This window comes from Microtus oregoni, unplaced genomic scaffold, assembly GCF_018167655.1.
Source record: "Microtus oregoni isolate MIOR12 unplaced genomic scaffold, Mior012 000060F_002, whole genome shotgun sequence".
NCBI lineage: Eukaryota > Metazoa > Chordata > Mammalia > Rodentia > Cricetidae > Microtus > Microtus oregoni.
The window spans coordinates 134,221-156,451 of record NW_024543837.1 but is presented as its reverse complement, the minus strand read 5'-3'; the positions used below and the strand labels follow the sequence as shown (position 1 = coordinate 156,451).

The window sequence follows — 22,231 nt, the reverse complement described above, 5'->3', positions numbered from 1 at the left end:
TCTAATATCAGAATCCAGAAAAAACTTAGCTGCAAAGACACGTGACATAGACTGGGAAGAAAAAATCTTAGTTCTAGATCATTTCTAGAAATACTTACTGATATTTGCTGGAAGAAAACCTCAGAAGGAAGTTACCTTCTCAGTGTACTTGTAAATTCAGTAACATTCTCTGTACAGTTCCTGCTCAAGAAGCTATTTCAATATGCTTTAAAAATACAAAATGAAAACAAAATTTCTGTCCAGTCCTCAATTTTCTACAACCCTAATGAATTTAGAGATCAGAACTTTAATCCTCCAGCTCTATTGACTATTAGTCCAGAGATGATTGAAATCATACTGTCTTACTTAATAGCTCAATCTATCCACCACTGTTTAAAATATATGCAGCTTTCTTTGCTCATCAGAAATACTTGGCATCATTTGCTATAGGATCCAGTATAACTATGTCATCGTGCAGTAATAGGAGTCTTGAAGAAGTTTTCGTCTTCTGAAGAAACAACAAGAAAAAAGGTGGCCGGCCACTCCGATGAATCCAAAGAGAAGTACGAAAAGTTACTACTTTAAAAACGCCCTTTACAAGATGGAATTACTGCTTCAGCTCTTAGTACTAAGGAGTCATCAGACCCTGCCTCAAGTTTAGTCTTCGCCTATTAACATTACCTTACTGGGGTTCACTTTGAGCCAGTTAGACTTCATTCCGGAGATTTCAGATACAAAATGGGACATCTGAGGGACTGTTCCTCCTAGATTAGATGAGAAGGAAAAGTATGGCTGTGTTGTTTGCTAACTATCCAGCTTGACCTTAGCAGAAGAAATAAAGAATAGGACCCATTATCAAGATTTATATTTTGTTGTATTTTTTTCCTTTTCCTCTTTAAAAAGAAAATCAAACAAAAATACTATTGGCTTTCAAGCATTGACTTTAGCTTTCATAAGCATGGTTACTCATGAGGGGACTTCAGTCTTTCCTCTAGGCATCTTCAGTATGAAACCCTTTATTCTCAGTGCCAAGGCAGATGGTCTGCATGTGTCAGCATGCAGCTCAGAGCATGACCTAAGCAAAAGAAAAAGGTGACACTGTGTTTGGAGTCGATGCTGCAGACTTGGAGACGAAGATGCAGTCACTCAGCGTTGGAAGTACACAGGCTCAGTCACAGCTGTCTGTATTCATGTTCGCTTCGATACTTGTTAGTAAGCCAAACGCCAAGCCAAATTCCACACATATTTCAGGTTCATTCCTCAAGGTTTAAAAAAAAAATCTTGAATCTCATACTAACTTTCTGATATCTAAAATATTCACTGCTTCATATAACCCAGCTAAAGCAATTCTAATGCTTTTATGAAAAATAAATCAAATGTATATGAATGATAATTGTTACTTAATTTATGAGCTTCCAGGATGTATTTAAACACTAGGCAATAGTAACAAACTCTTATGGTCTGTTTCATAATTTTAGCCATGTTCCTAATTTAGAAATGAGTGACAGGAAGTGAGTGAACACTACTAACAAGAAACGCTGGCAGCTTTCTACTTCCAACTGCTCAAGTTCCCAGGGAACTACCTTCAGAGTTCCTATGATAGACTTGCAAGAATAATTCTAAAACACGAGTTCTAGTAAATCTTGTTGCTATACAACAAAGTGACTCCTTTATCACAGATGATGCTAACTCATGGACTTCTAATAAACTGTCCAAATGAAAAAGTGCTATTAATATTAACCAAGTTGTCCAAAACATGCAAGGATGACTTTCCAATCCTAAGGTTCCTGATTTCCGATCATTTCTACCATCTGAATGGTAGCCGCACACCCATTCCACCCACATATATTCTAAATATTCTGCCCTTAGAACAGTTGTTTCTTAATTTCAGTGCTTCATTGTGACACATCAAAGGGATTCCATGAGAGCATCCCTAGTCCAGTCTCTTGGACTTTAGAAGAGTTCACTCCATAAACAATGCTTAGCCAGCTGGTGCTAAGTGCTGCGATCACAACATGATCCACATTGGAAAACTGAAACACATCATATCAATCACAGAAGCCATCAGTGCAATAGCTGACATATGCATGCTGAAGAACTTGGTAAATTAACCCACCATCATCTTTACAAGTATTGTGCTCTTATTCTTAGGCTATGCACGCTACCAGACAAACACTCACTAGCACAGTCTTACCTTCACTGCGCTGGCTCTGTGTGGAGGGTGCACTTTCTGATGACATGGGGCCAGCTGAGCTTGAGCTTTCCACCGCCTGCCTCTTTTCAAAACTAAACTCTGGAAGTCGCGGAGCTTGAGGTCTGGTTTTTCTTGCAGGGTTCAAGAAAAAACAGTAGGCACATCGAAAAGCTACAGAGAAGTTTTTAAAAATGAAGAAAGAAAAAACAAATTTCAAGAACTAATCAGATAATTCACAAGATTACTTTTATAAATAATCAGACTCAAGTTAAAATTTATAACTTCTGAATTTCTACCTTACTATCATTAATAGCTGTGCTAATCAACATTAATTTTAATGCATACTGCATGATTAGTATGAGAATTCAAATATTAATCTTAAATATGTAACAAGTTAAATAACAGTTTAATAGCAAAACTACATAATTATTTAAATACTTGACTGAACTTGGATTTCTAGTCAATAGAATAATTACATATTTTAAGACCCAGAATCTTGTCTAAGAAGATGTAGTATGTTAAATTTCTAAAGCAAAACTTATCATGTGAGCATTTAATAATGGCTGCATTATGAAAATAACTGGTGATCTTAAAAGTCAACACTAATGCTTAGCTCCCACCCCCGGAATTAAATCGGACTCCCTGTAGATGAGTTTGGGTAGCAGAATATCTGAGAACAGCTGGCCTAGAGGCTGTGCATTCTAAAAAGGAATTGCATTAGTTTTTCTCCTTTGTTTTTAGTATTAAACAAGGAGACAATGTATCTGGTCAATATGTACAGGCAGTACCTAAAATAAAATATTACATGGAAGTAGATGAGAATGATACATTTAAGAGTAAAATATTTAAACCTAACTATCCAAAAATCCTTACCAATGTATTCGAATTCTTCTTTCAAAGCCATGCCATTGTGAGAAAAACACTGCTGACATATGAGAGCGTACCTACACCACAGGGAAATAACACACTGGTTACACTCAGATGAAGTTCACCAGAGAGGCCATTTAGTCATTGTGACTCATGTCAAATACAGATGACTCTGCCATAATAAATGAATGTCAGCAAATCATTAACAACACTCCTTAAACAAAAGCTGAAGCTAACCAAAACCAAAATTTCAACCAGTTTGAAATATGATTTGAGTTGGGAGTATAGCTCGGTGATAGGATGCTTGCTGAGCATGTGCAAGACCCTGAGCTCTTTCCCCGGCACCTAATAACAGGACATAAAGCATTTGAATGTATATGTGCACATGTAAATAGATGTGTATGTATGGGCATCTATATATACAAGACATTAAAAATAAACTAAGGAACAACTGAATATATCCTAAGTTAACAGAAACAAGTTTAGAAATTGAAGGCTTGAGAAATGGCTCAGCAGTTAAGATCACAGCATATACTACTCTTCCAGAGGACCTGAGTTTGATTCCCAGCACCTACACCAGGCAGCTCACAACCATCTGTGACTCCAACTCCAGGGAGTCATGTTCTGACTTGTGTGTACCTACATTAATATACACAGACAACTTCAAAATTAATAAAAAAATAAATCTTTTTTTTAAAGTTTAGCAATAAAACACTTAAATTTCTCAATGATTTATTACTGGAGATGAAAACTTCCAAATTGTGTTTTACCAAGGCTGGAAATGATGGAATTTTCTTAGAGAGTCACAATAAATATTATAAAAAATAAGATAAAGAAGAAACACTGAAAACCCTTACAGAAAATAAATACATTCAATTCTATATAATTAGCACCAATAGTAACTTTTTTTATGATGTGGTTCCTGTACCTTTCTCATTATCAGTTATACTTAAACTCATTCTCATTTTCTGGTCTCTAATCAGATGGTTGGCTTAATCAGATCATTCTGTTTTGAATAACATACAACTTATATTAGCATTAAACTATGTTCCCTTTATGAAACTGATACTAACTAGAGAAGTTTTTTTGAAAGTAGAGTTTTTTTTTTAAGCCTACACAATGACAAATGCTTTGCACACTCATAACTACCTTCCTGGATTTATGGTAAGGACCAAGTAATACAATAATCTGAAAAACGTTTGAAAAATAGTAAGAGCTAAATAATGCACATTTTTTTTACTACTATTGGAAGTATTACCATCACCACCACCAACAGTGATACATATAAAAAATTCCATTTCTCATTAACCTACCAGGTTTGTACTATTTTTCCTCTCTTCAGTTTTAACAGTTGGAACAAAAATAATTCAATTTCTCTAAAATGATAACAACTGCAAGCCACAAAATATTACAAATATACACATACACTGGCCAGTAATTTTTTTTTTATGTTCCTTTATCTACTAGTGCAGCAAACATTACCTGTTCTGTGGACCATCACCAACTAAATATTCAACAATTCTATCCAGAGCACCTCGTTCTCGGGGGAGAATGGGTCTTGCTAAGGGTGGACCTGGAGGATGAAGGCCTAGCAAAGAAATAAAAATCAGAAGAAATTTGTGTGTATACAATATATATACAATATTTAATTCAACTACCAAAGTGATTCAGTTGTGTTAGAATATTTAACATTTGTTGAAAGATTTTAACAAAACAAAATACCAACTCTTATAAATCTCTATACAGCATGAAATGTTTAATAAACTATACTATTAAAATCTACTAAAAAGTCTATGATAGCAATTTAGACTTCCACTTTGGACTCAGAGTAAGACATCAGGGTTACCTTCCCCAAAGACTGTGAGAAATATGGGAAGTGTATTAAAAATCAACAACCCATGTGCATCAAACAATATATGTTAAATTTCCCTTAGAAAACTAAAAAGACAAACCCTGCAACTGCCCCAGCTTTTTGCTTACAGTCAGTTTCTAAACAGAGGTAGGAGGTAAACACAGTTGTCACCAGAGTTGGTAAGACAGCACTGGGGCTCTGGGGAAACAGATGCAGTTCAAACTCAGGACAGGGCCAGAGAAGGGGGCAACATGAAGAAAGAAAAGCACTTAAGTGTTATGGAATATTACTGTAACTATGTAAAGCTGTCTTACATTTGTTTATGTTGCATTTGTTTAATTATATCAACATGTGTTGTTTTACTTTGCCTGCCTAAGGCACCTGGTTGGTCTAATAAAAAGCTGAATGGCCAGTAGCTAGACAGTGAGGGATAGGAGGGCTGGCAGGCAGAGAGAATAAGCAGGAGGAAGAATCTAGGCTCCAGAGAGCAGAGAGTGAGGGAGACAATCAGGACCAGGCAAGCAGCCACCAGCCACGGGAGAAGGCAGGAAAAGTAGGACATAAAGAATGAAGGAAAGGTAAAAAGCCTGAAACAAAATGTAGAAGAGGAAACATGTTAATTTCAATTTAAAAAGCTAGCCAAAAACAAGCCTAAACTAAGACTGAGCATTCATAACTAGTTAAGTCTCCATGTTATGACTTGGGAGCTGTTGGTGGCCCAATAGAAAGCCTGTTACACTTAAGCATCTACAGAGGGCCTCTCAAAACACTCAGCAGATTACTGACCAGCCCATGTATCTAAAAAACAGAGTAGAAAAATCTCCAAAAGATTAAAGAAAACAGTATTCACACACAATCAGAATGACTGCCTGTTTCCAAGAGCTAGAGTTAAAAAAAAAAAAAACTCAAAAAAGGAAGAGAGGGAAGAAGGGAGGGAGGGGAGGGAGGGAGAGAGAGAGAAAGGGAGGGAGGGAAGAAGGAAGAAAAAGGGAGGTGGGTAGGAGGAAGAAGAAGAAACATACCCAGCAATATAAAATCTGCCATTTCTGGCATTCAAAAAGTACTAGCCAGACAAACAAACAAAAGTACAATGTACAGTGAAAAAAAATTGTTTCAGATGTGACTGAATTAGTAGGGAAAAATACTAAAACACTTCCACGTGTTTGAGAATCTAGGTGTGCTAAAAAAAAGACATGAGACAAACTACAAGTATCAACACTAAACTTCACAGAAGTCTACAATGTGTAGGATGAAAAAACCCACAGATGAAATAAACAGACATTTAGACATTATAAAAAAGGTATCGGTGTAGTTGAAGACATGGCAATAAAAACCGTATAAAATGTAACAAAATAGACCAAAAATTAAGGGGGGGGGGGGACCAGTAAGTTATATAACAATGAACAGTTCTGTAGAGAAACGAAAAAGGTATACATAATTAAAGAAATAGTATATAACTTTTTCCAAATTTGAGTTGTAAAGACACAGATAAAAGAATCTTAACAAATCCCAAACATAAGACACACTATTTTGTACACACAAACTGCTTAATAATAGGCCGAAAGGGGTACATTATAGAGAAAAAGGCGACAGAAGACTTTTAATCAGATGCAGGCTAAAACAAAACTTATCTTTAACGTTCTGAAAATGAAAGCTGTCATACTAGAATCTGTATCCAGTATGCAATATTAAAAAATATCTTTTTTAAACAAAAATAAGGCAAAATAAGATCTTTTTCCAAATGTTTAAAATAAAGAAATCATTCATTGGCCAAACTACATTACAGGAATAATTTTTAAAAATCCTTAAAGCCAAAGGAAGTGACAACAGGTATAAAAAAACAAAAATACAAACAAACAAACAAAACCAAAAAGTAGATCTAAGCTTCAGGGGCGGCACAGCCCTGGCTGTTCTTGCAGAGGAACTGGACTTGTTTGCCAGCACCCAGTGGAGGCTCACGCCATCTGTAACTCCGGTCCCATTAACATCTGACACCTCTTCTGTTCTCCATGGGTACTAGGCTCACAAACACAGAAGGTTGGGCTTAGCTGTGAACCAGCCAAGACTACATAGTGAGACTGCATAACTGATTAAATAAAAAAATAATTGTGAGACTTATAATATGTATAGAAGTAAAATGTAAAATAAAAGGAAAAGCCAAGAGAGGGAAATTGTTAACTGTATTTTTGTCAGATCTTTAAAACTATATGTGAGATGGTATCACATCACATGAACAACTGTGATTAGAGGTATTTACTAAATATCAGCACAACCATTAAAATCACATGTCAAAAGTGTTACAAACAATATGGCGGTGAAAAAAGATTAAATGTAGTCACAAAAATTTCAGTTCAAAGGGAAAGAGCAAATGGAGAAAAGGACAGCACACGCATGGGACAAAGGAGCTCACGTCCCACCAAATGTTTAAGCTCAAACCCAAACACAGTCACGGGACCATGGTCAGCACCGCATGATGAAACAGGCTCAGACAGGACAAAGAGGCAACTCTTCAATATATATATATGCTACGAACATGCTTTTTGAAAAAAAAAAACTAGAAAAATAAATTTTAAGTAAAATACAAAAATATGCTAACACTAAGCATAAGAAACTTTAAGTGACTATAAAGGTCACAAGGACAAAGGCATCAACTTATCAAGAACTAGGGACCAGCGAGATGGCTCAGTGGGTAAAGGTGCCTACCACCAAGCCTGAGGGCGTGAGTTCAGTCTCTGGAGTCCACACAGTGGAGAGACCCTAACCCCGCAAGTTGTCTTCAGACCTCCATGCCCATGCGGACACCCACATGCACACCCACAGGCACACCCATGCGCACACCCACAGGCACACCCATGCGCACCCCATCCGCACACCCATGCGCACACCCACAGGCACACCCACGCGCACACCCACGTGCACACCCATGCGCGCACACACCCATGTGCACACACACCCATGCACACCCATGTGCACCCCCATGCACCCCCATGCGCACACCTGTGCGCACCCCCGTGCACACACCCATGCGCACACCCATGCGCACCCCCATGCACACCCATGCGCACCCCCGTGCGCACACCCATGCGCACACACACCCACAAATGAATAAATGAATAATGACATACAGCTTTTCCTTGAAGTACAACCATGCCAAATATCCAAGTGCATCATAACAGAACGTCAAACCCATAACACAAAAACTAACAGAAATTCAAGAAAAGATAGACAAATAAAAATTATAATTAAAGGTTTTAACATTTTGTTACCAATAATTGATTAAAAATAAATAAATCTACAAAAAAATCAGGGGGAAAAAAAGACTTGAACACTCACTATCACCAGCTTTATCTAATGGACTTTTAGAACTGCTCTACCCTAGAGAACAAATACATGTTTTTTTTTTTTTTCAAACAGAGAGAAAGCAGTTACCAAGACATGGCATAATGGGTCATTAAACAAGCCTCAATACATTTAATCAGATCCAAACAGCACACAGTATATTTTCTGACTACAAAAGAATTAGAATCAGCAGCAGAAAACATCTTAAAGCTCACCAAGCATTTAAAACTATCTAATTCAGGATGCAAAGCAAAATCAAACAGAAATTAGAAAATATTTAGCTGAACTAAAAAGAAAAAGGAAACATAAAAATATATGTGTAGCTAATACAGTACTTAGGCAAACATTCTACCACTGAGCTACATTCCCAGTTTTCAAATTAGATTTTGAAAGCATTTATATCAATTTAGGTGGCTGGAGTATTTTACTTTTACATATTTAAAGTGAACATGTCCACAAAGCAATCTGGATACATAAAACAAAAGATTTCATTCAAGTATCTTAGGCTTCCTGAAACTTGGTAATAACTTGATTAAATAACTTGGCAACTTTAAAAATAATGCATCTTAATACTCATGATGTCATGGGGAACAGTAAATAATAAACATCAAAAGCAATTATTGTAGGAATACTGGGCATTTTTACAGTTTGGCAAATTATCAAGTACCTGCTGCTTATTAATTTTCAAACATATGGGAGCACTGCGGTAATATACATTAAATTGATTCTCTCACAAACATGTTGGAATAGAAAAATGAATTACTAATTTTCTCTATAATAAATTGTTTAACTCATTCACATTTTTGGCAATGTACAATATAAACAGTATTTTCATAGAAGCTAATTAGAAACGTATGCAAAACATGTTTTATTTACATGCACATGGAACTTAAGCTAGTTGCTTGTATAGCCCTATACTAGACAGTATAGTCCTTACAACTATATACGTGGCTAAGTTGCCTGCGAGTCAAAGACTCTTACCTGAGTCTTCGGTTCTTAAACAAACAAAATTTGAATTTACAAATTATGGGTATCTCAAATCACCTACAAAACAACTAAAAAAATGAACTGTTTCAGCCCATTAAGCTGTCTCAATTTCACAAATATATAACTATTTTATCATTACACATAAAATTGTAAGGTATTAAAATTATTTTAAATACTAAGATTTTTATGCATTCCATTCATAGTCAGTTCTCTTACCTTGTAAATCAATAGTTTCCTAGTCTTCTAAAACCTTAGCTGCATTTTTATAGGAATGCAAGCAAAAAATCTACCATAAATAACATTGGGGTTTTTCTATTTAATAAATGCTCTAAATACCCAACTGATTAAAGTAGTGTCTACTCTCAAAATCATTACTCTAGAAAGTAGCAACTAGTCATGAAGCACTAAAGTACTTCAATTAGAATTAAATACCATAAATAAAATACAGTTTACTCTTACTTAATAATCTGACATGGAAACCTACACAAACCATGTCATCTGCTCTAATCACACTTCAAAAAATAAAAAGTGGCTGGCCATATGTTACAGCGCTGGATAAAATCCACAGATCAATCACACTCTTAATAGAACTTAAAAGAAGCCTATCAGAAAATACTATAGTTCCATGACTTAGGAGAAAAAAATCTACTAGCTCATATTTACAAAAGTATATCAGGCACTACAATGCTTGAATATTTTTCCTGAAATATGGTAATTGTCATGTTTTAGTGTCTATATGAGGAATTAGCAAAGAATATAAGTACTTGCTAAAGTGTTCCCCTCTATCCCAACCATATATAAATCTAGAGCCATTCTAAGAGTTGAATATAAAAAGATAATGCTACACTGTAGACTACAGAATGCTACAAAGTTTTATTGCCATTTAAACAAAGAAGCCATAACAGTTAAATGAGCTCAAGAAATAGGTTTGGTATCACAAGGTGCCAGCTGTAAAGAGTTATAGCTAATTGAATATGGAACTCCTGCTTAATCAGATAACTGCTCTGCTATTTCCAAATGAAATGCCATTTCCATACTGTCTGAAAATGGCTCATTTTATTGGTAACCAGAGAAAACAATATAAACTGTAAATAACATTAAGTGCTGTGTTTACCCATTCCAGGCACTGATGTAGCAGGGGATCCAAGGCGCCTGGGTAAGGCTGGAGCAGCAGTCCTTTCCGGAGGTCCCCCTGGAGCCGATGCATCCTTTGAAGGCCCAGGAGTGACTGGAACTTGTGGAGCAGGGCCCTGATTAGAGCTCGCTGGTGCTGGGGAAAGGTTTCTCTGAGCTGCAGTTCGCTGACGAATCTCTGAGAATAATAATATATTCTAGACTTAATGTCTAATATATTAGCCACAACCATAAATGACGTTTACTGAAATTTTTTAGCACCAACAGGCACTGTTTCTAAGCATTTATAATGTGAATTCTACAGAACATAAAAACTAGAGAACTCTTTCTATGAACCCATAATCCAATTGTATAAATTTATACAACCAAACTAGCCAGGCGGCGGTGGCACACACTTTAATCCGAGCACTCAGGGGGCAGAAACAGGCTGATCTCTTGAGTTCAAGGCCAGCCTGATCTACACAGTGAGTTCCAGGACAGCCAAGGTTACATACACACAAGATAAACTCTGTCTTGAAAAACAAAACAATAAAAAACCAACCTGATTTGTCTACTGACAAATTCAATGTAATAAAATCACCACCCCGTTACGTGTCACATCTTTTTATAACAAGCCTTCCAACGAAAAAGAAAACATCAGAAGTGGTGAAAATTTCAAACAGTAGATTTGTTTTTCAAGACTAAAAATAATAATTTTAATAAGGAAATATATACATGTATATTCTGTAATAATAAAATAATTTAAGTAGTCCTAAGAACACTATTTAAAAAGTATGCTTCAACTACTTAGGTACCTGCTCCTTCACACTATGGCTACCTTCTTGGGACACTGATTTGTGCAGTATATTCAGAGAGGAAAAACTTCTCTTGTGTATATATAATGTTCTGTCATACATAACCTTAGCTTTCAGTTTTAGAAATTACAAAATTCTCTACAGCAGAGATTGGTCCAATGTGCCAGATTGAAGCTGCCGCTGGGTTTGTAGTTTTTGTTTACATATTATCAACAATTGGGAAAAGGCACAAAAGGAGCACATGGCCCTTACGGCTATTTACTGACTGGCTACACCAGACTATTTCATGATCTACTAGATGACCTAAGCGACATAAACAGTCCCTCTCACACCTTAGCATCAGAGAGCAAATAAAGAGACCCTCTGTGACTTTTTAATTCTGTACATCACAGTAAACTGTCACAAGCCTAAATTACTGGGTTGAAACTAAAGAAATCATATGTTCATTGGTCTAAGTAATAAAAGTACATGAAACATTTTCGATTTGGATTCTATCTGACAGTTTTTTTAAAAAAATGTTTGTTTAGATAGAGTAGATATATCATAGGGTACATAAATCATAGAGTACGTATATCAAACTCCTTAGAAGGACCTGGAACTTCTGATCCTCCTGCCTCCATCTCCCGGTAGTGGAATTAGAGCCATGTAGCATCAGGCCCAGGACTTCACATACCCTAGACAGACATTCTATCAACTGAGCTACACTCCAGCCTTAAATTCTCGACGGAAAGATGACATTAATAATCAGTCAACAAAATTTAGTTACCAAATATAAGAATATGCCCAACTATGCTAGTTTAAATTCAAAACTAAGCCAGACTCAAATTACATTAGAATAAACAAAAGAAAATAAGTTTAAAAGTAATTCTAAAACAATGTTATGATAAGAAGACTCTCTACTCAATCTTCCTTAACTTCAGCTACATTGTTTACTGCATATGCACACAGCTTTTCTAAACTGATGACATCTCTCAACTTTGCTTCCTCACAAAGAAAATACTTAATCGCTATGGTTACTGTAAAGAATGAGAAAATTAACATTAAGAGCTTAGCCAGAGCACATGAAAAGTACTTAATAAGCAGTAGTTATTAGTATTAGCACTAATAAACAGGCTCCATGGATTACAATAACCAAAAACTAAGCAATCTAAAGCCAAGTATAGTAAACCACACGGAATCCAAGTAGTAAAGAGGCAAAGGCACAGATCGACTCAAAGTCAGTCTGGACTGCGTGGGGAGCTATAGTTAGGTAGTAGAACAACTGCCAGAAATCAGCAAAGCCCTGAGTTCAATCCCTAACACTGGAAAAATGAAAAGTAAAGAAATAAAAGTGGAAGCATTCTTAAGCAATCTAGTTCCTACAGGGATTACATTTTATAGGAATGGAAAACTGACTCAGCACTTAGGAGCAGAGTAGGTTCAGTTCCTGGAACCCACATGGCAGCTTACAATTGTCTGTAATCTCAGTTCTAGGGGTTCCAGTACCCTGTTCAGTCTTTCACGGGCACCTGGAAGGCATGAAGCACACTTACATAGGAAACATATATATATATATAATATTATAAAAATTATTTCTTTTCTATGTAAGTGTTTGCCTTTGTGTATGTATGCCCACCACATGCATCATGCCTGGAGTCCTCATCAGATCCCCTGGAACTAGACTTGCAAATGCCTGTACATCACCACTAGGTGCTGGGAAGGGAACCCAGGTCTTCTGTAAGCTGAGCCATCTCTCCAGCCTCTAGATATTTCTTTAAAAAAAAAAAACAAAACAAAACAGATATTTGGGGATTGGAGAGATGGTTCAGTGTTAAGAGCAATGGTTGTTTTCCCACAGGACCTGGGTTTGATTTCCAGCACACATACCAACATTGTGATCAACAGCTCCAGGGAATCTGATACCCTCTTTGGGCCTCTTCTAACACCAGGCACACACGTGGTACATAGATATACATGCAGGCAAACCACTCATATAAATTAAAATAATAAAATATTTAATTTATACGTTAAATGTTTCACAAGTTATTTTGGGGTTTCTTTAGTGAAAATCTAACCATGTAAAAACTAAAATCTGTCCCTGGTGCATGAGTTGGCTTTTTGGAGCCCATTCCCTATGGTGGGGTGCCTTGCTCAGCAGTGGGGAGGGGCTTAGTCCTGCCTCAACTTAATGTGCCAGGCTTTGTTGACTCCCCGTGGGGGGCCTTACCCTTTCAGAGGAGTGGATGGGGGGGATGGGGGATGGGTTCAGGAAGAGGTAGGGGGTGGGTGTGGGAAGGGGAGGAGGGGCAACTGTGGTTGGTATGTAAAATGAAAAAAAAATTTAAAAATTAAAATCTTTCTCTGTAGCTTTCTGTTAATAATTCTTGAGCTAAATATTCTATAATGAAAATATAACTTAATTTTACTTTTCAAATGTGACCTAGGCATTTCCAATAGTGATTTGAATATCACCTTCTAACTCACAGAAGCTATGGACCATTCATGGAAGTATCTCCTTGTAACACTGGACAGACTGTGCAACCACATAACTGTTTGAACATCCTCACATAGAAAGGGCACCATGTCTTAAAAACTATACTACGAGGCTTTATTTTTGTAATGCCTCTCAAGAGACTTGGTAGATATGATTTAATGACTCCTCCAACTACCCACTACTTTCCAAATGCAATCACATCAAACTATGTCAATCTACTTTCTCTAGCTAGTCCAGTGGTTCTCAACCTTCCTGTAATACTGAGACCCTTTAACACAGTGCTTCTTGTTGTGATGACCAGAACCATAAGATTTCCACTGGTACTGTAGTTTTGCTTTGTGATGAATCACAAAGTAAGTATGTTATACAACCCCGTAAAAGGGTCATCAGCCCTCCCAAAGGGGTCACGACCCAGAGGTTGAAAACCACTGCTCCAGTTGCTCCTTTTCCACTGACATTGCCATAACTTTGTATGATTCATGACCTCCTCTCATATCTATACTAGATTATATTATATCCTAAATTTTATGTCTCAGTTTTGTTCTCTATTCTATCCAATCTCCAGGATTTTTTTTTTAAAAAAAGGTCTTCTTGATTTAGATTTCATCTTACACCTGTCACAATGGTTATGACAATAAAACAAATAACAACTCATGCTGGCAAGGATGTGGAGTAAGGGGAAAACTCCTCCATGCTGGTGAGACTGCAAATTTATGCAGCCACTATGTAAATCAATGTGGCAGTTCCTCAGGAAGATGGGAATCGATCTACCTTAAGATTCAGCTATATTATTCTTGGGCATACACCCAAAGGAGACATCATACTACCAAAGAGTACATGCTCAACCATGTTCACTGCTGTTCTATTCATAGTAGCCAGAAACTGAAACAACCTAGATGTCCTCAACAGATGAATGGTGAGAAAATATGGTGCATTTACAATATGGACTATTACTCATCTGTTTTAAATGAAATGTAAAATTCCCAGGTATATGGGTGGAACTAGAAAACATCTTGAGTAAGGTAACTCAAGATAGACAAAACTGTATGTATTCTCTTATATGTGGATATTAGCTGTTAAGTCAATAATAACCAAGGTATAATCTAGAGTCACAAAGGTTAGGTACAAAGTAAGGGACTAAGAGGGGACAGATAAATCTCTCTAGGAAAGGTAAACAGAATAGATGGCTGTAGGTGGGATGGGGTGGAGAACAACTGGAACAGGGGGATCAAGTGGGGAGGGGGGAAAGGGAGAATGACAAGGGAGGAACATAAGGAGGAGGAGCTAAAATTAAGGGCCTTTTGAGGGGTAGTATGGAAACCTAATACAGTAGAAGCTTCCTAAAACATATAAATATATGAAGACAATCTAAATTAAACCACCAAATAAAGGGGGAAACAGAACCCCAAACTGAACAGGTCTTGTCACCAAATGAAGCTTCCAGGAATCCAGAAATAAATTACATTTAAGTTGAGTTGCTGGCCATAGAGGTCCTACAGGAAAAACAACAACAACAAAAACAAACAAACAAACAAAAAAATCAGTTTGTTGCCAACACTATAGGTTGCTATCCATAAACTGGTGGCAAGTCCCTATTGCTGAAGACACCTACAGAGCTCATTGAATGTGGAGAAGTCTAGTTGATGCCTACATAGAGACTACCTATATATGCCATTGTCTTTGGTATAGGAAAGTACTCTACCAAAGGAGAAAAAAAAAAAAAACAACCCAGCTTACAAACCCTTTGATCTACATACAACATTGTCTTACCCACAAGACATGCTAATGCAATGGTGGGTGAAGCTTGTGGGAGTAACCAACCAATATCTGATTTGACTTAAGGCCCACTCCACGAGATGAAATCCATACCCAACACGGCTTGGGTGACCAAGAACCTAAGACTAGATAGCCCAAAGACCAAAGGAAAAACCAAATACTACTATTCCACTAAAAGAACATAGCAATAAAATTACTCCTAACGACATTCTGCTGTACTCATTGATCACTGCCTTGCTCAGCCATCATCACAAAGCTTCCTCCTGTAGTAGAAGGGAACAAACACAGACTCACAGCCAGACATTAAACAGACTAAGAGAAACCTGAAACATCCCTAAATGGGTTTCTCCATCAAATCCCTCCCCTCAGGGATAAGGGAATCCACAGAATAGGAGGAGTATCCAGTGTAAGAACCAAAAGGGATAGAGGATATCAAGGAAATAAGGCCCTCTAACTCAACAGGATCAAGGCACATGTAAACTCAAAAATCTCCTATTCATCTGTACTGGCTGGTTTTATCTGTTACCTTGACACAAGCTACAATTCATCTGAGAGGAAGAAGACTCAGTTGAGGAAATGCCTCCATGAAATCCTGCTGTAAGGCATTTTCTCAATTAGTGATCAACAGGGGAGGGCCCAGCCCATTGTGGGTGGTGCTACACCTGAGCTGGTGTCCTGGGTTCTATAAGAAAGCAGTCTGAGCAAGCCATTAGAAGCAAGCTAGTAAGCAGCGCCGTTCCATGGCCTCTGCATCAGCTCCTGCCTCCAGGTTCTGGCCCTGTTTGAGTTCCTGTCTTGATTTCCTTTGATGATGAATAACAATGTGGAAGGTTTTTTTGTTGTTGTTTTTATTTTTTTTAAATTTATTTATTTATTAAAGATTTCTACCTCCTCCCCGCCACCGCCTCCCATTTCCCTCCCCCTCCCCCGATCAAGTCCTCCTCCCTCATCAGCTCAAAGAGCAATCAGGGTTCCCTGACGTGTGTGAAGTCCAAGGACCACCCACCTCCATCCAAATCTAGTAAGGTGAGGTTTCTAGCCATAAATAAGGACATTGAGCCTATAATTCGCGATCCTAGAGAAGCTAAATAAGAAGGTGAATCCAAAGACAAACATATACGCATCCTCCTGAATATTAACCTTCATCAGGTGATGAAAGGAGACAGAGACAGAGACCCACACTGGAGCACCGGACATAAATCTCAAGGTCCAAATCAGGAGCAGAAGGAGAGAGAGCACGAGCAAGGAACTCAGGACCGCGAAGGGTGCACCCACACACTGAGACAATGGGGATGTCCTATCGGGAACAATGTGGAAGTTTAAGCCGAAGAAAAATAAGCCTTTCCTCTTCAACTTGCTTTTGGTCTTGGTATTTCATCATAGCAACAGTAACCGTAACAAAGAGAGTACATTAGAATTAAATATAGTTCTCGATTTCAAGATCTTGAAAATGAAGTTTGGTCCTTGAAAAATTTAGTCTTATATAATCAACATCTTGAAAGAAATTTAATTTTTCATCATTCCCAAATACTTACATTTCTATATAATATAGAGAGTACTCAGAAGTTTATATTGTGGCAAATTTCATTTTTCATTTGTCTAAGCTTTATCGCTTTTTAAAATGAGACAAAAATCTTCCTGTCTTCTAGTCCATAATAGCAGCAAACATTTCTACCTAATCTTTATGCACAGAGATCCCTACTTTGTATGCTTATTCCTTCATAGCAAAAAATAACCAATGTTTTTTTTTAAGAATAAAATTATCTAAAAACTCCTTATCAAAAAAAATGTTAGGGAAAGATCTCTGAAGGTCAAAAAACAAAGAAAAATCCAGAAACCATTTCAGTTAGAAGCTGTCTAAGAAGAAAAGACAACTAAACATTACTAGAATTCAAATGGTATCATAGAACAGAAAAGAGTAACATACAGCCTTCGGTTAACAATATGAACATATCACATGGCTACAAACATACCTTCTTGTTATGATAAAAGGAGAAACTTGGTGCAAGAAAAACAGGAACTCTACACTGTCTTTGACATTTGTTTACAAACCAAAGCTGTTCTTTAAAAAAAAAAATGAAATCTACTTGGAACTGAAAGAGAACGTCAGGGAAGATGGGTTAATCCTCCAGTAAGCATGCTATTTCTTTTAACATAAAACCTAGGCAAATCAAACAATACTATCCTTAAAAGTTATAGTCAGTCTAAGCACAGTAAACATTAACAACTCAGTTACATAAAATAATCTATTATACATGCATCAATTTTTCCAGGTCAGCATTTGTAAGAGAGCTAGCAAAATAGACACTTCAAATTAAAATCCTTTTGGAGAGTTGCCCTTTCAAGGGCCATATATGAATGCAATATATGTATTCAGTACTTTACCTCACTTTCTGTTAATCAAAACTCAGATGAAAAAGTAAGCGAAGGCAAGAAGGAATGAGAGAGGACGGGAAAAGAGGAGGGAGGGAAGGGAAGAGGGAAAGCGAGCATGCAAGTGAAGCAGAAACTAAAGATTTCAAACCAACAGGAACTCAGAACTAACACAAATATAAAACCAACACCTATGTAACCATCACCTATAAGAACAACAGCAGGTTAAGAAAGGTGGCACACATCTGCAATCCCAGCACTCAGGAGTCTGAGGCAGAAGGATTGCCACAAGTTCCAGATTAGTCTAGGCCACAGAGTGTAACCCTGTCTGCAATAAGCAAAGAAGATATGAAACTAAAAGATGCTGAATAAGATTCAATGTAACTAAAATGCAATTCTGAAAAGGTAGAATAAAAATTATAATACAATTTATATCTCTTTAAATTAGGGGAAAAAAACAGAGTCAAGATTTCCTGGAATAATATACCCCTCCCAAGAAGTGTATTTTAGTTAAAGTTTTAAGTTTTTGAGAGAGATGGGACTGGGAAAATAGCTCAATCATAAAATGTATGTAGTACAAGTTGCAGGACCTGAGCTCAGTCCCCAGAAACCACAAAATGAAAGACCGGACAAGAACCTCCTTTGTAATCCCAGTGCTGGGGAAGCAGAGACAGGCGGTCTCTAGGTTGCTAGCCAGACAACCTAGGCTACTTGGGGAGCTAAAGGAAAGTGAGAGACCCTGCCTCAAAAAAAAAAAAAGATGAACAGCACCTGAAGTGCCAGCATGAGGGTGTCCCCTGGCCTGCACATACATGTGCACACGTGTATATAACTATACATGCAAGAGGATATACACACACGCAATATAAATTTTTAAGGTTAAAAAATGATACCTTCATCTCTTTATTCTACAAGGCACCTGCCTATAAGTATTCGATACATTTTTAATTAAAAGTCTTAATTAGAGGGAGAAAACTGTGTGCCTGTATGCCACAAAGCATATGTGGAGGTCAGAGGACACCTTCAAGGAGTCAGTTCTCCTTCTAACTGTGGATTCCGAGGTAGACTGAGGCCATAATCATGCTTGGCAGCAAAAGCCTTTACCCACTGAGACATCTTGCCTGCTCCTTAAATGCATTTTTTAAATGACTGATCACAATACAGCTAAAAATTAATCCTCTCTAAGACTATCCAAAAGCAGTGCAAGTATCCAAAGCAAATAAATCAGCAGTAGTTTTCTATAATTATGATATGGTGTCAGAAGAAAAATTGTATTTGTGTCTCAAAATTTTCTAAAAAAAAAAAACGTTCAAATTCTTAAAATAACTTGCTTGAAATATTTTAGTATTTAGAAAAGCAACAGCCATAGATTTTTGCAAAATACCACACTGAAAAACTATTTACTAGTGTTAATACTTATTCAAAGAATTTCTTCAACATTATTAAACGATTCCTACAGTCAAGCTAATTAGACATTCCCATCATGCCAGTTTTTCTGTATACGGAGAACACATAAAATCCACTGTCATTGCGAATTTCAAGCAAACAATACAGCATTGCTAACTACAGTCACCATAGTGTGCATTAGCTGTCTGTGTGGCATATTCATCTACTTAACTACAGCTCTGGATTCTTTGACCAATATCTCCCTACTGCCCCCGTCACCTCTGTATCTCTGGAAACAACAATTTTACTCTCAGCTCCTATGGATTCAGACTTCAGCAGTACTTCTTAAAAGTATGTACACAAATTGTTTCACACAGAATAAAACTTTTTTCTATGATTGCTTAACAAATGTATAAACTATAGAAAAACTTAACACTGATTATGAATATGGGAATTTCTTTAGAAACATATATATCTAATTTATTTTAATTGTATGTGAACTTTTACTTTTACCAAAAAAAAAAAAACAGTGAAAAAATAAAGAAAAGAACAAGCTAATATTTCTCTAATTCAAAATCCTAGTTATAAAGACTGGTTATAAATTCTTCCCACACAGCCATACCAGTTAGGAAACCTAAAATATGACTCATTTAATCTTCATGGTCCTTATGGATATTTATAAAAAACATTCCCTCTCAAAGCTATAAATAGTATCGTAACTTTAAGACCAGGCTTCAATTCTGCATGGACCAGAGTTAGTTTTCTATGTATTTTTTTCTTCAATGCCACAAAAATCTTGAAAACTTACCAGATTCTACTGAAAAAAATAAAGATTAAAAACTAATGCACACTCAAAATATTCACATTCCACTTCAGGAGATATTTCATATAACCATATGAAATGACTTCTGGGGGCTGATGAGGAGACTCACTAGGGAAATGCTTACCGCATAGGCCTGAGAACCTATGCTCAATCCCTTTAACCTACAAAAAGGTGGAAGGATTGAGTCAACTGCACAGAGTTACCCTTTGACCGCTACACATGAGCCCTGGCATACATGACCCCCCACACAACAACACACATCCTACATACAATAATAATAAACTAAATTTAAATAATTCGCAATAAATATAAAATGACTTGAAATTTTATAATACTAAATGTAAAGGTGATGATAGGCAATACAACTGCAAAAATTTGTTGTTATATGAAATTTCTTTCTATATAGTTCTATATGAACTATATAAAAAATTCATATATATTCAATCCTCATTTTTCTCATTTTTAAATTATTAACTTTTTTATTTTAAAGTTTTTTAACTGTCACAAAAATCTTCATTCTCCAGAAGGAACTCATAAAAATGAAAAGATATTAATAACACATATTCCTAAGACTATTATTTGCAAGGGGAAAAGCTCATTATAAGTAAAATTAATTAAATTTCAAAATTAAAACCAATTATTTATTTTAATCTCAATAAATATTCAATATTCTAACTTATCAATGTATTCCCACGAAAAGCAAAAATATTGTTATCTATTCTATGTCGTATGTCAGATTACCAAGTATAAATGAACATAAAAGCATTTAACTTTTTACACACCACCAACACACACTTGTGAACTCACTTGGGTAAATATGGATCTTTCCAACAGCAGCAGCAGTTTCTACAAAGTTATTTACCTTGTCCTGGTTTTGCAGTTACAGCTGCTCCAGCAGATGGCGGCTCAAACTCCTGTCAATTACAATCATGTTTAAATTACGAAGTCCCGAATACAATGGAGAAGTTGTAATGAAAAAACACAGAGTCACAGTTTTACCTTTGCTTTCTTTGATTCTGGATCAAACCTTTCGAGAATTAACTTAGCTGTCTTATAAGTTTCTTTTTCCATGACTTCTTCAAGCTACAAACAAAAATTCCCATAAATTGTTATATTTTGAATCATTATTTGTTTTTATAAATCGTATTCAAAAGATATTAAAATCTTGGAATCAAAAAAAAATAAAATCACCCCTCTCCTGTTTGTACTTACATTCAGCAAATGTATCTAAATAAAAAGATTTCCTACGATCAAATAATTAAAATCCAAGTTTTTAAAATAGTTTCTAACCTCTAACACATTGCTTGTATTTTAGCAGCTTTACTGCAAGGAAATACCAAATCTGGCTAATTGTTTACATATAATGAGGAGAATAATTACATGCACCGACTTCAATAATGGAATGTGCAGAAATCTATCAGCCATCATTATCGGAAGTTATTAGACATGACAAGCAAGTGACAGGCAATTCCTCAGATTTATTTCCTCATAGCACTTAATGCTATTAATTTAAGAAGGTCGTTAGCCAAGAGCTTTACAAAATAAAATCTCTGTGCCAATTAGCTGCTGTCAGCATCGATTTTAGATTATTTATTAGCAGAAGCAATTAGCTTGCTGCGAGTGCAGTGAAAACTCACTAACTGGAGAACAGCCATGGCTTTGCTCAAGTGACTCAAAAAGCTAACGTCCTCCCCGCCCCCTTTATTATTATTTTTTACTTAGATTCAAACGACTTTAGAATAAAAAAAAAAATCCAACAGGATTTAAGTAAAATTTGTATTGGGTTTTACGCTCACACTAGGGCCTGTAATTAAAACGCTTCTTGTTCCAGCACTTTACTTACTATGTTCTCAAGTCACTTTAAAGCCTAATACAGGGGTTTGATTTTAAAAGTAATCACTAGTAAAATATCACTTCAGCAATACTTAGAGTTAAGATCTAGTCTAAGATAGTCAGCACGAAAAAAAAACTAGGGAAAAACTGGAACAGGATCTTCTCCTTCCCAGTGACCAATAACCACTTATATTCATTATAGGTCGTGTTCATTCCAGGGACATTTATTTTAGAAAGCGACTCAAATGACATTTACTTAGCTAAAGCATAGCTTTAAAAGAAATAACCCACACAACAGAAGTTAATAGATTCCCCATTAAATGTTCAACGTTTAAGAAGCTAAGTTCTGAGAAGATTAATGAATCTCAATTTAGTAAAACTAAAATATTTTACTAATTATTCCACAATTATAACAAATTAA

The 22,231-nt window shown here is 36.3% G+C and overlaps 1 protein-coding gene across 2 annotated transcripts in view; it reads right to left on the bottom strand.

Annotated features, from left to right (window-relative positions):
- Window positions 1-22,231, bottom strand: part of LOC121439101 (endoplasmic reticulum junction formation protein lunapark) — a 55,423-nt gene that overhangs the window by 8,112 nt on the left and 25,080 nt on the right. Inside the window, exons 7-13 of one of the 2 annotated variants that reach the window (XM_041639604.1) lie at window positions 20,977-21,060; window positions 20,840-20,891; window positions 10,333-10,530; window positions 4,523-4,628; window positions 3,047-3,117; window positions 2,174-2,344; window positions 661-743 (exon numbers count right to left, since the gene is read on the bottom strand). In XM_041639604.1, the coding sequence (XP_041495538.1) occupies window positions 661-743; window positions 2,174-2,344; window positions 3,047-3,117; window positions 4,523-4,628; window positions 10,333-10,530; window positions 20,840-20,891; window positions 20,977-21,060 (765 nt within the window). The remainder of the gene's footprint in view (window positions 1-660; window positions 744-2,173; window positions 2,345-3,046; window positions 3,118-4,522; window positions 4,629-10,332; window positions 10,531-20,839; window positions 20,892-20,976; window positions 21,061-22,231) is intronic. The other variant, XM_041639603.1, reaches the window with a different exon arrangement.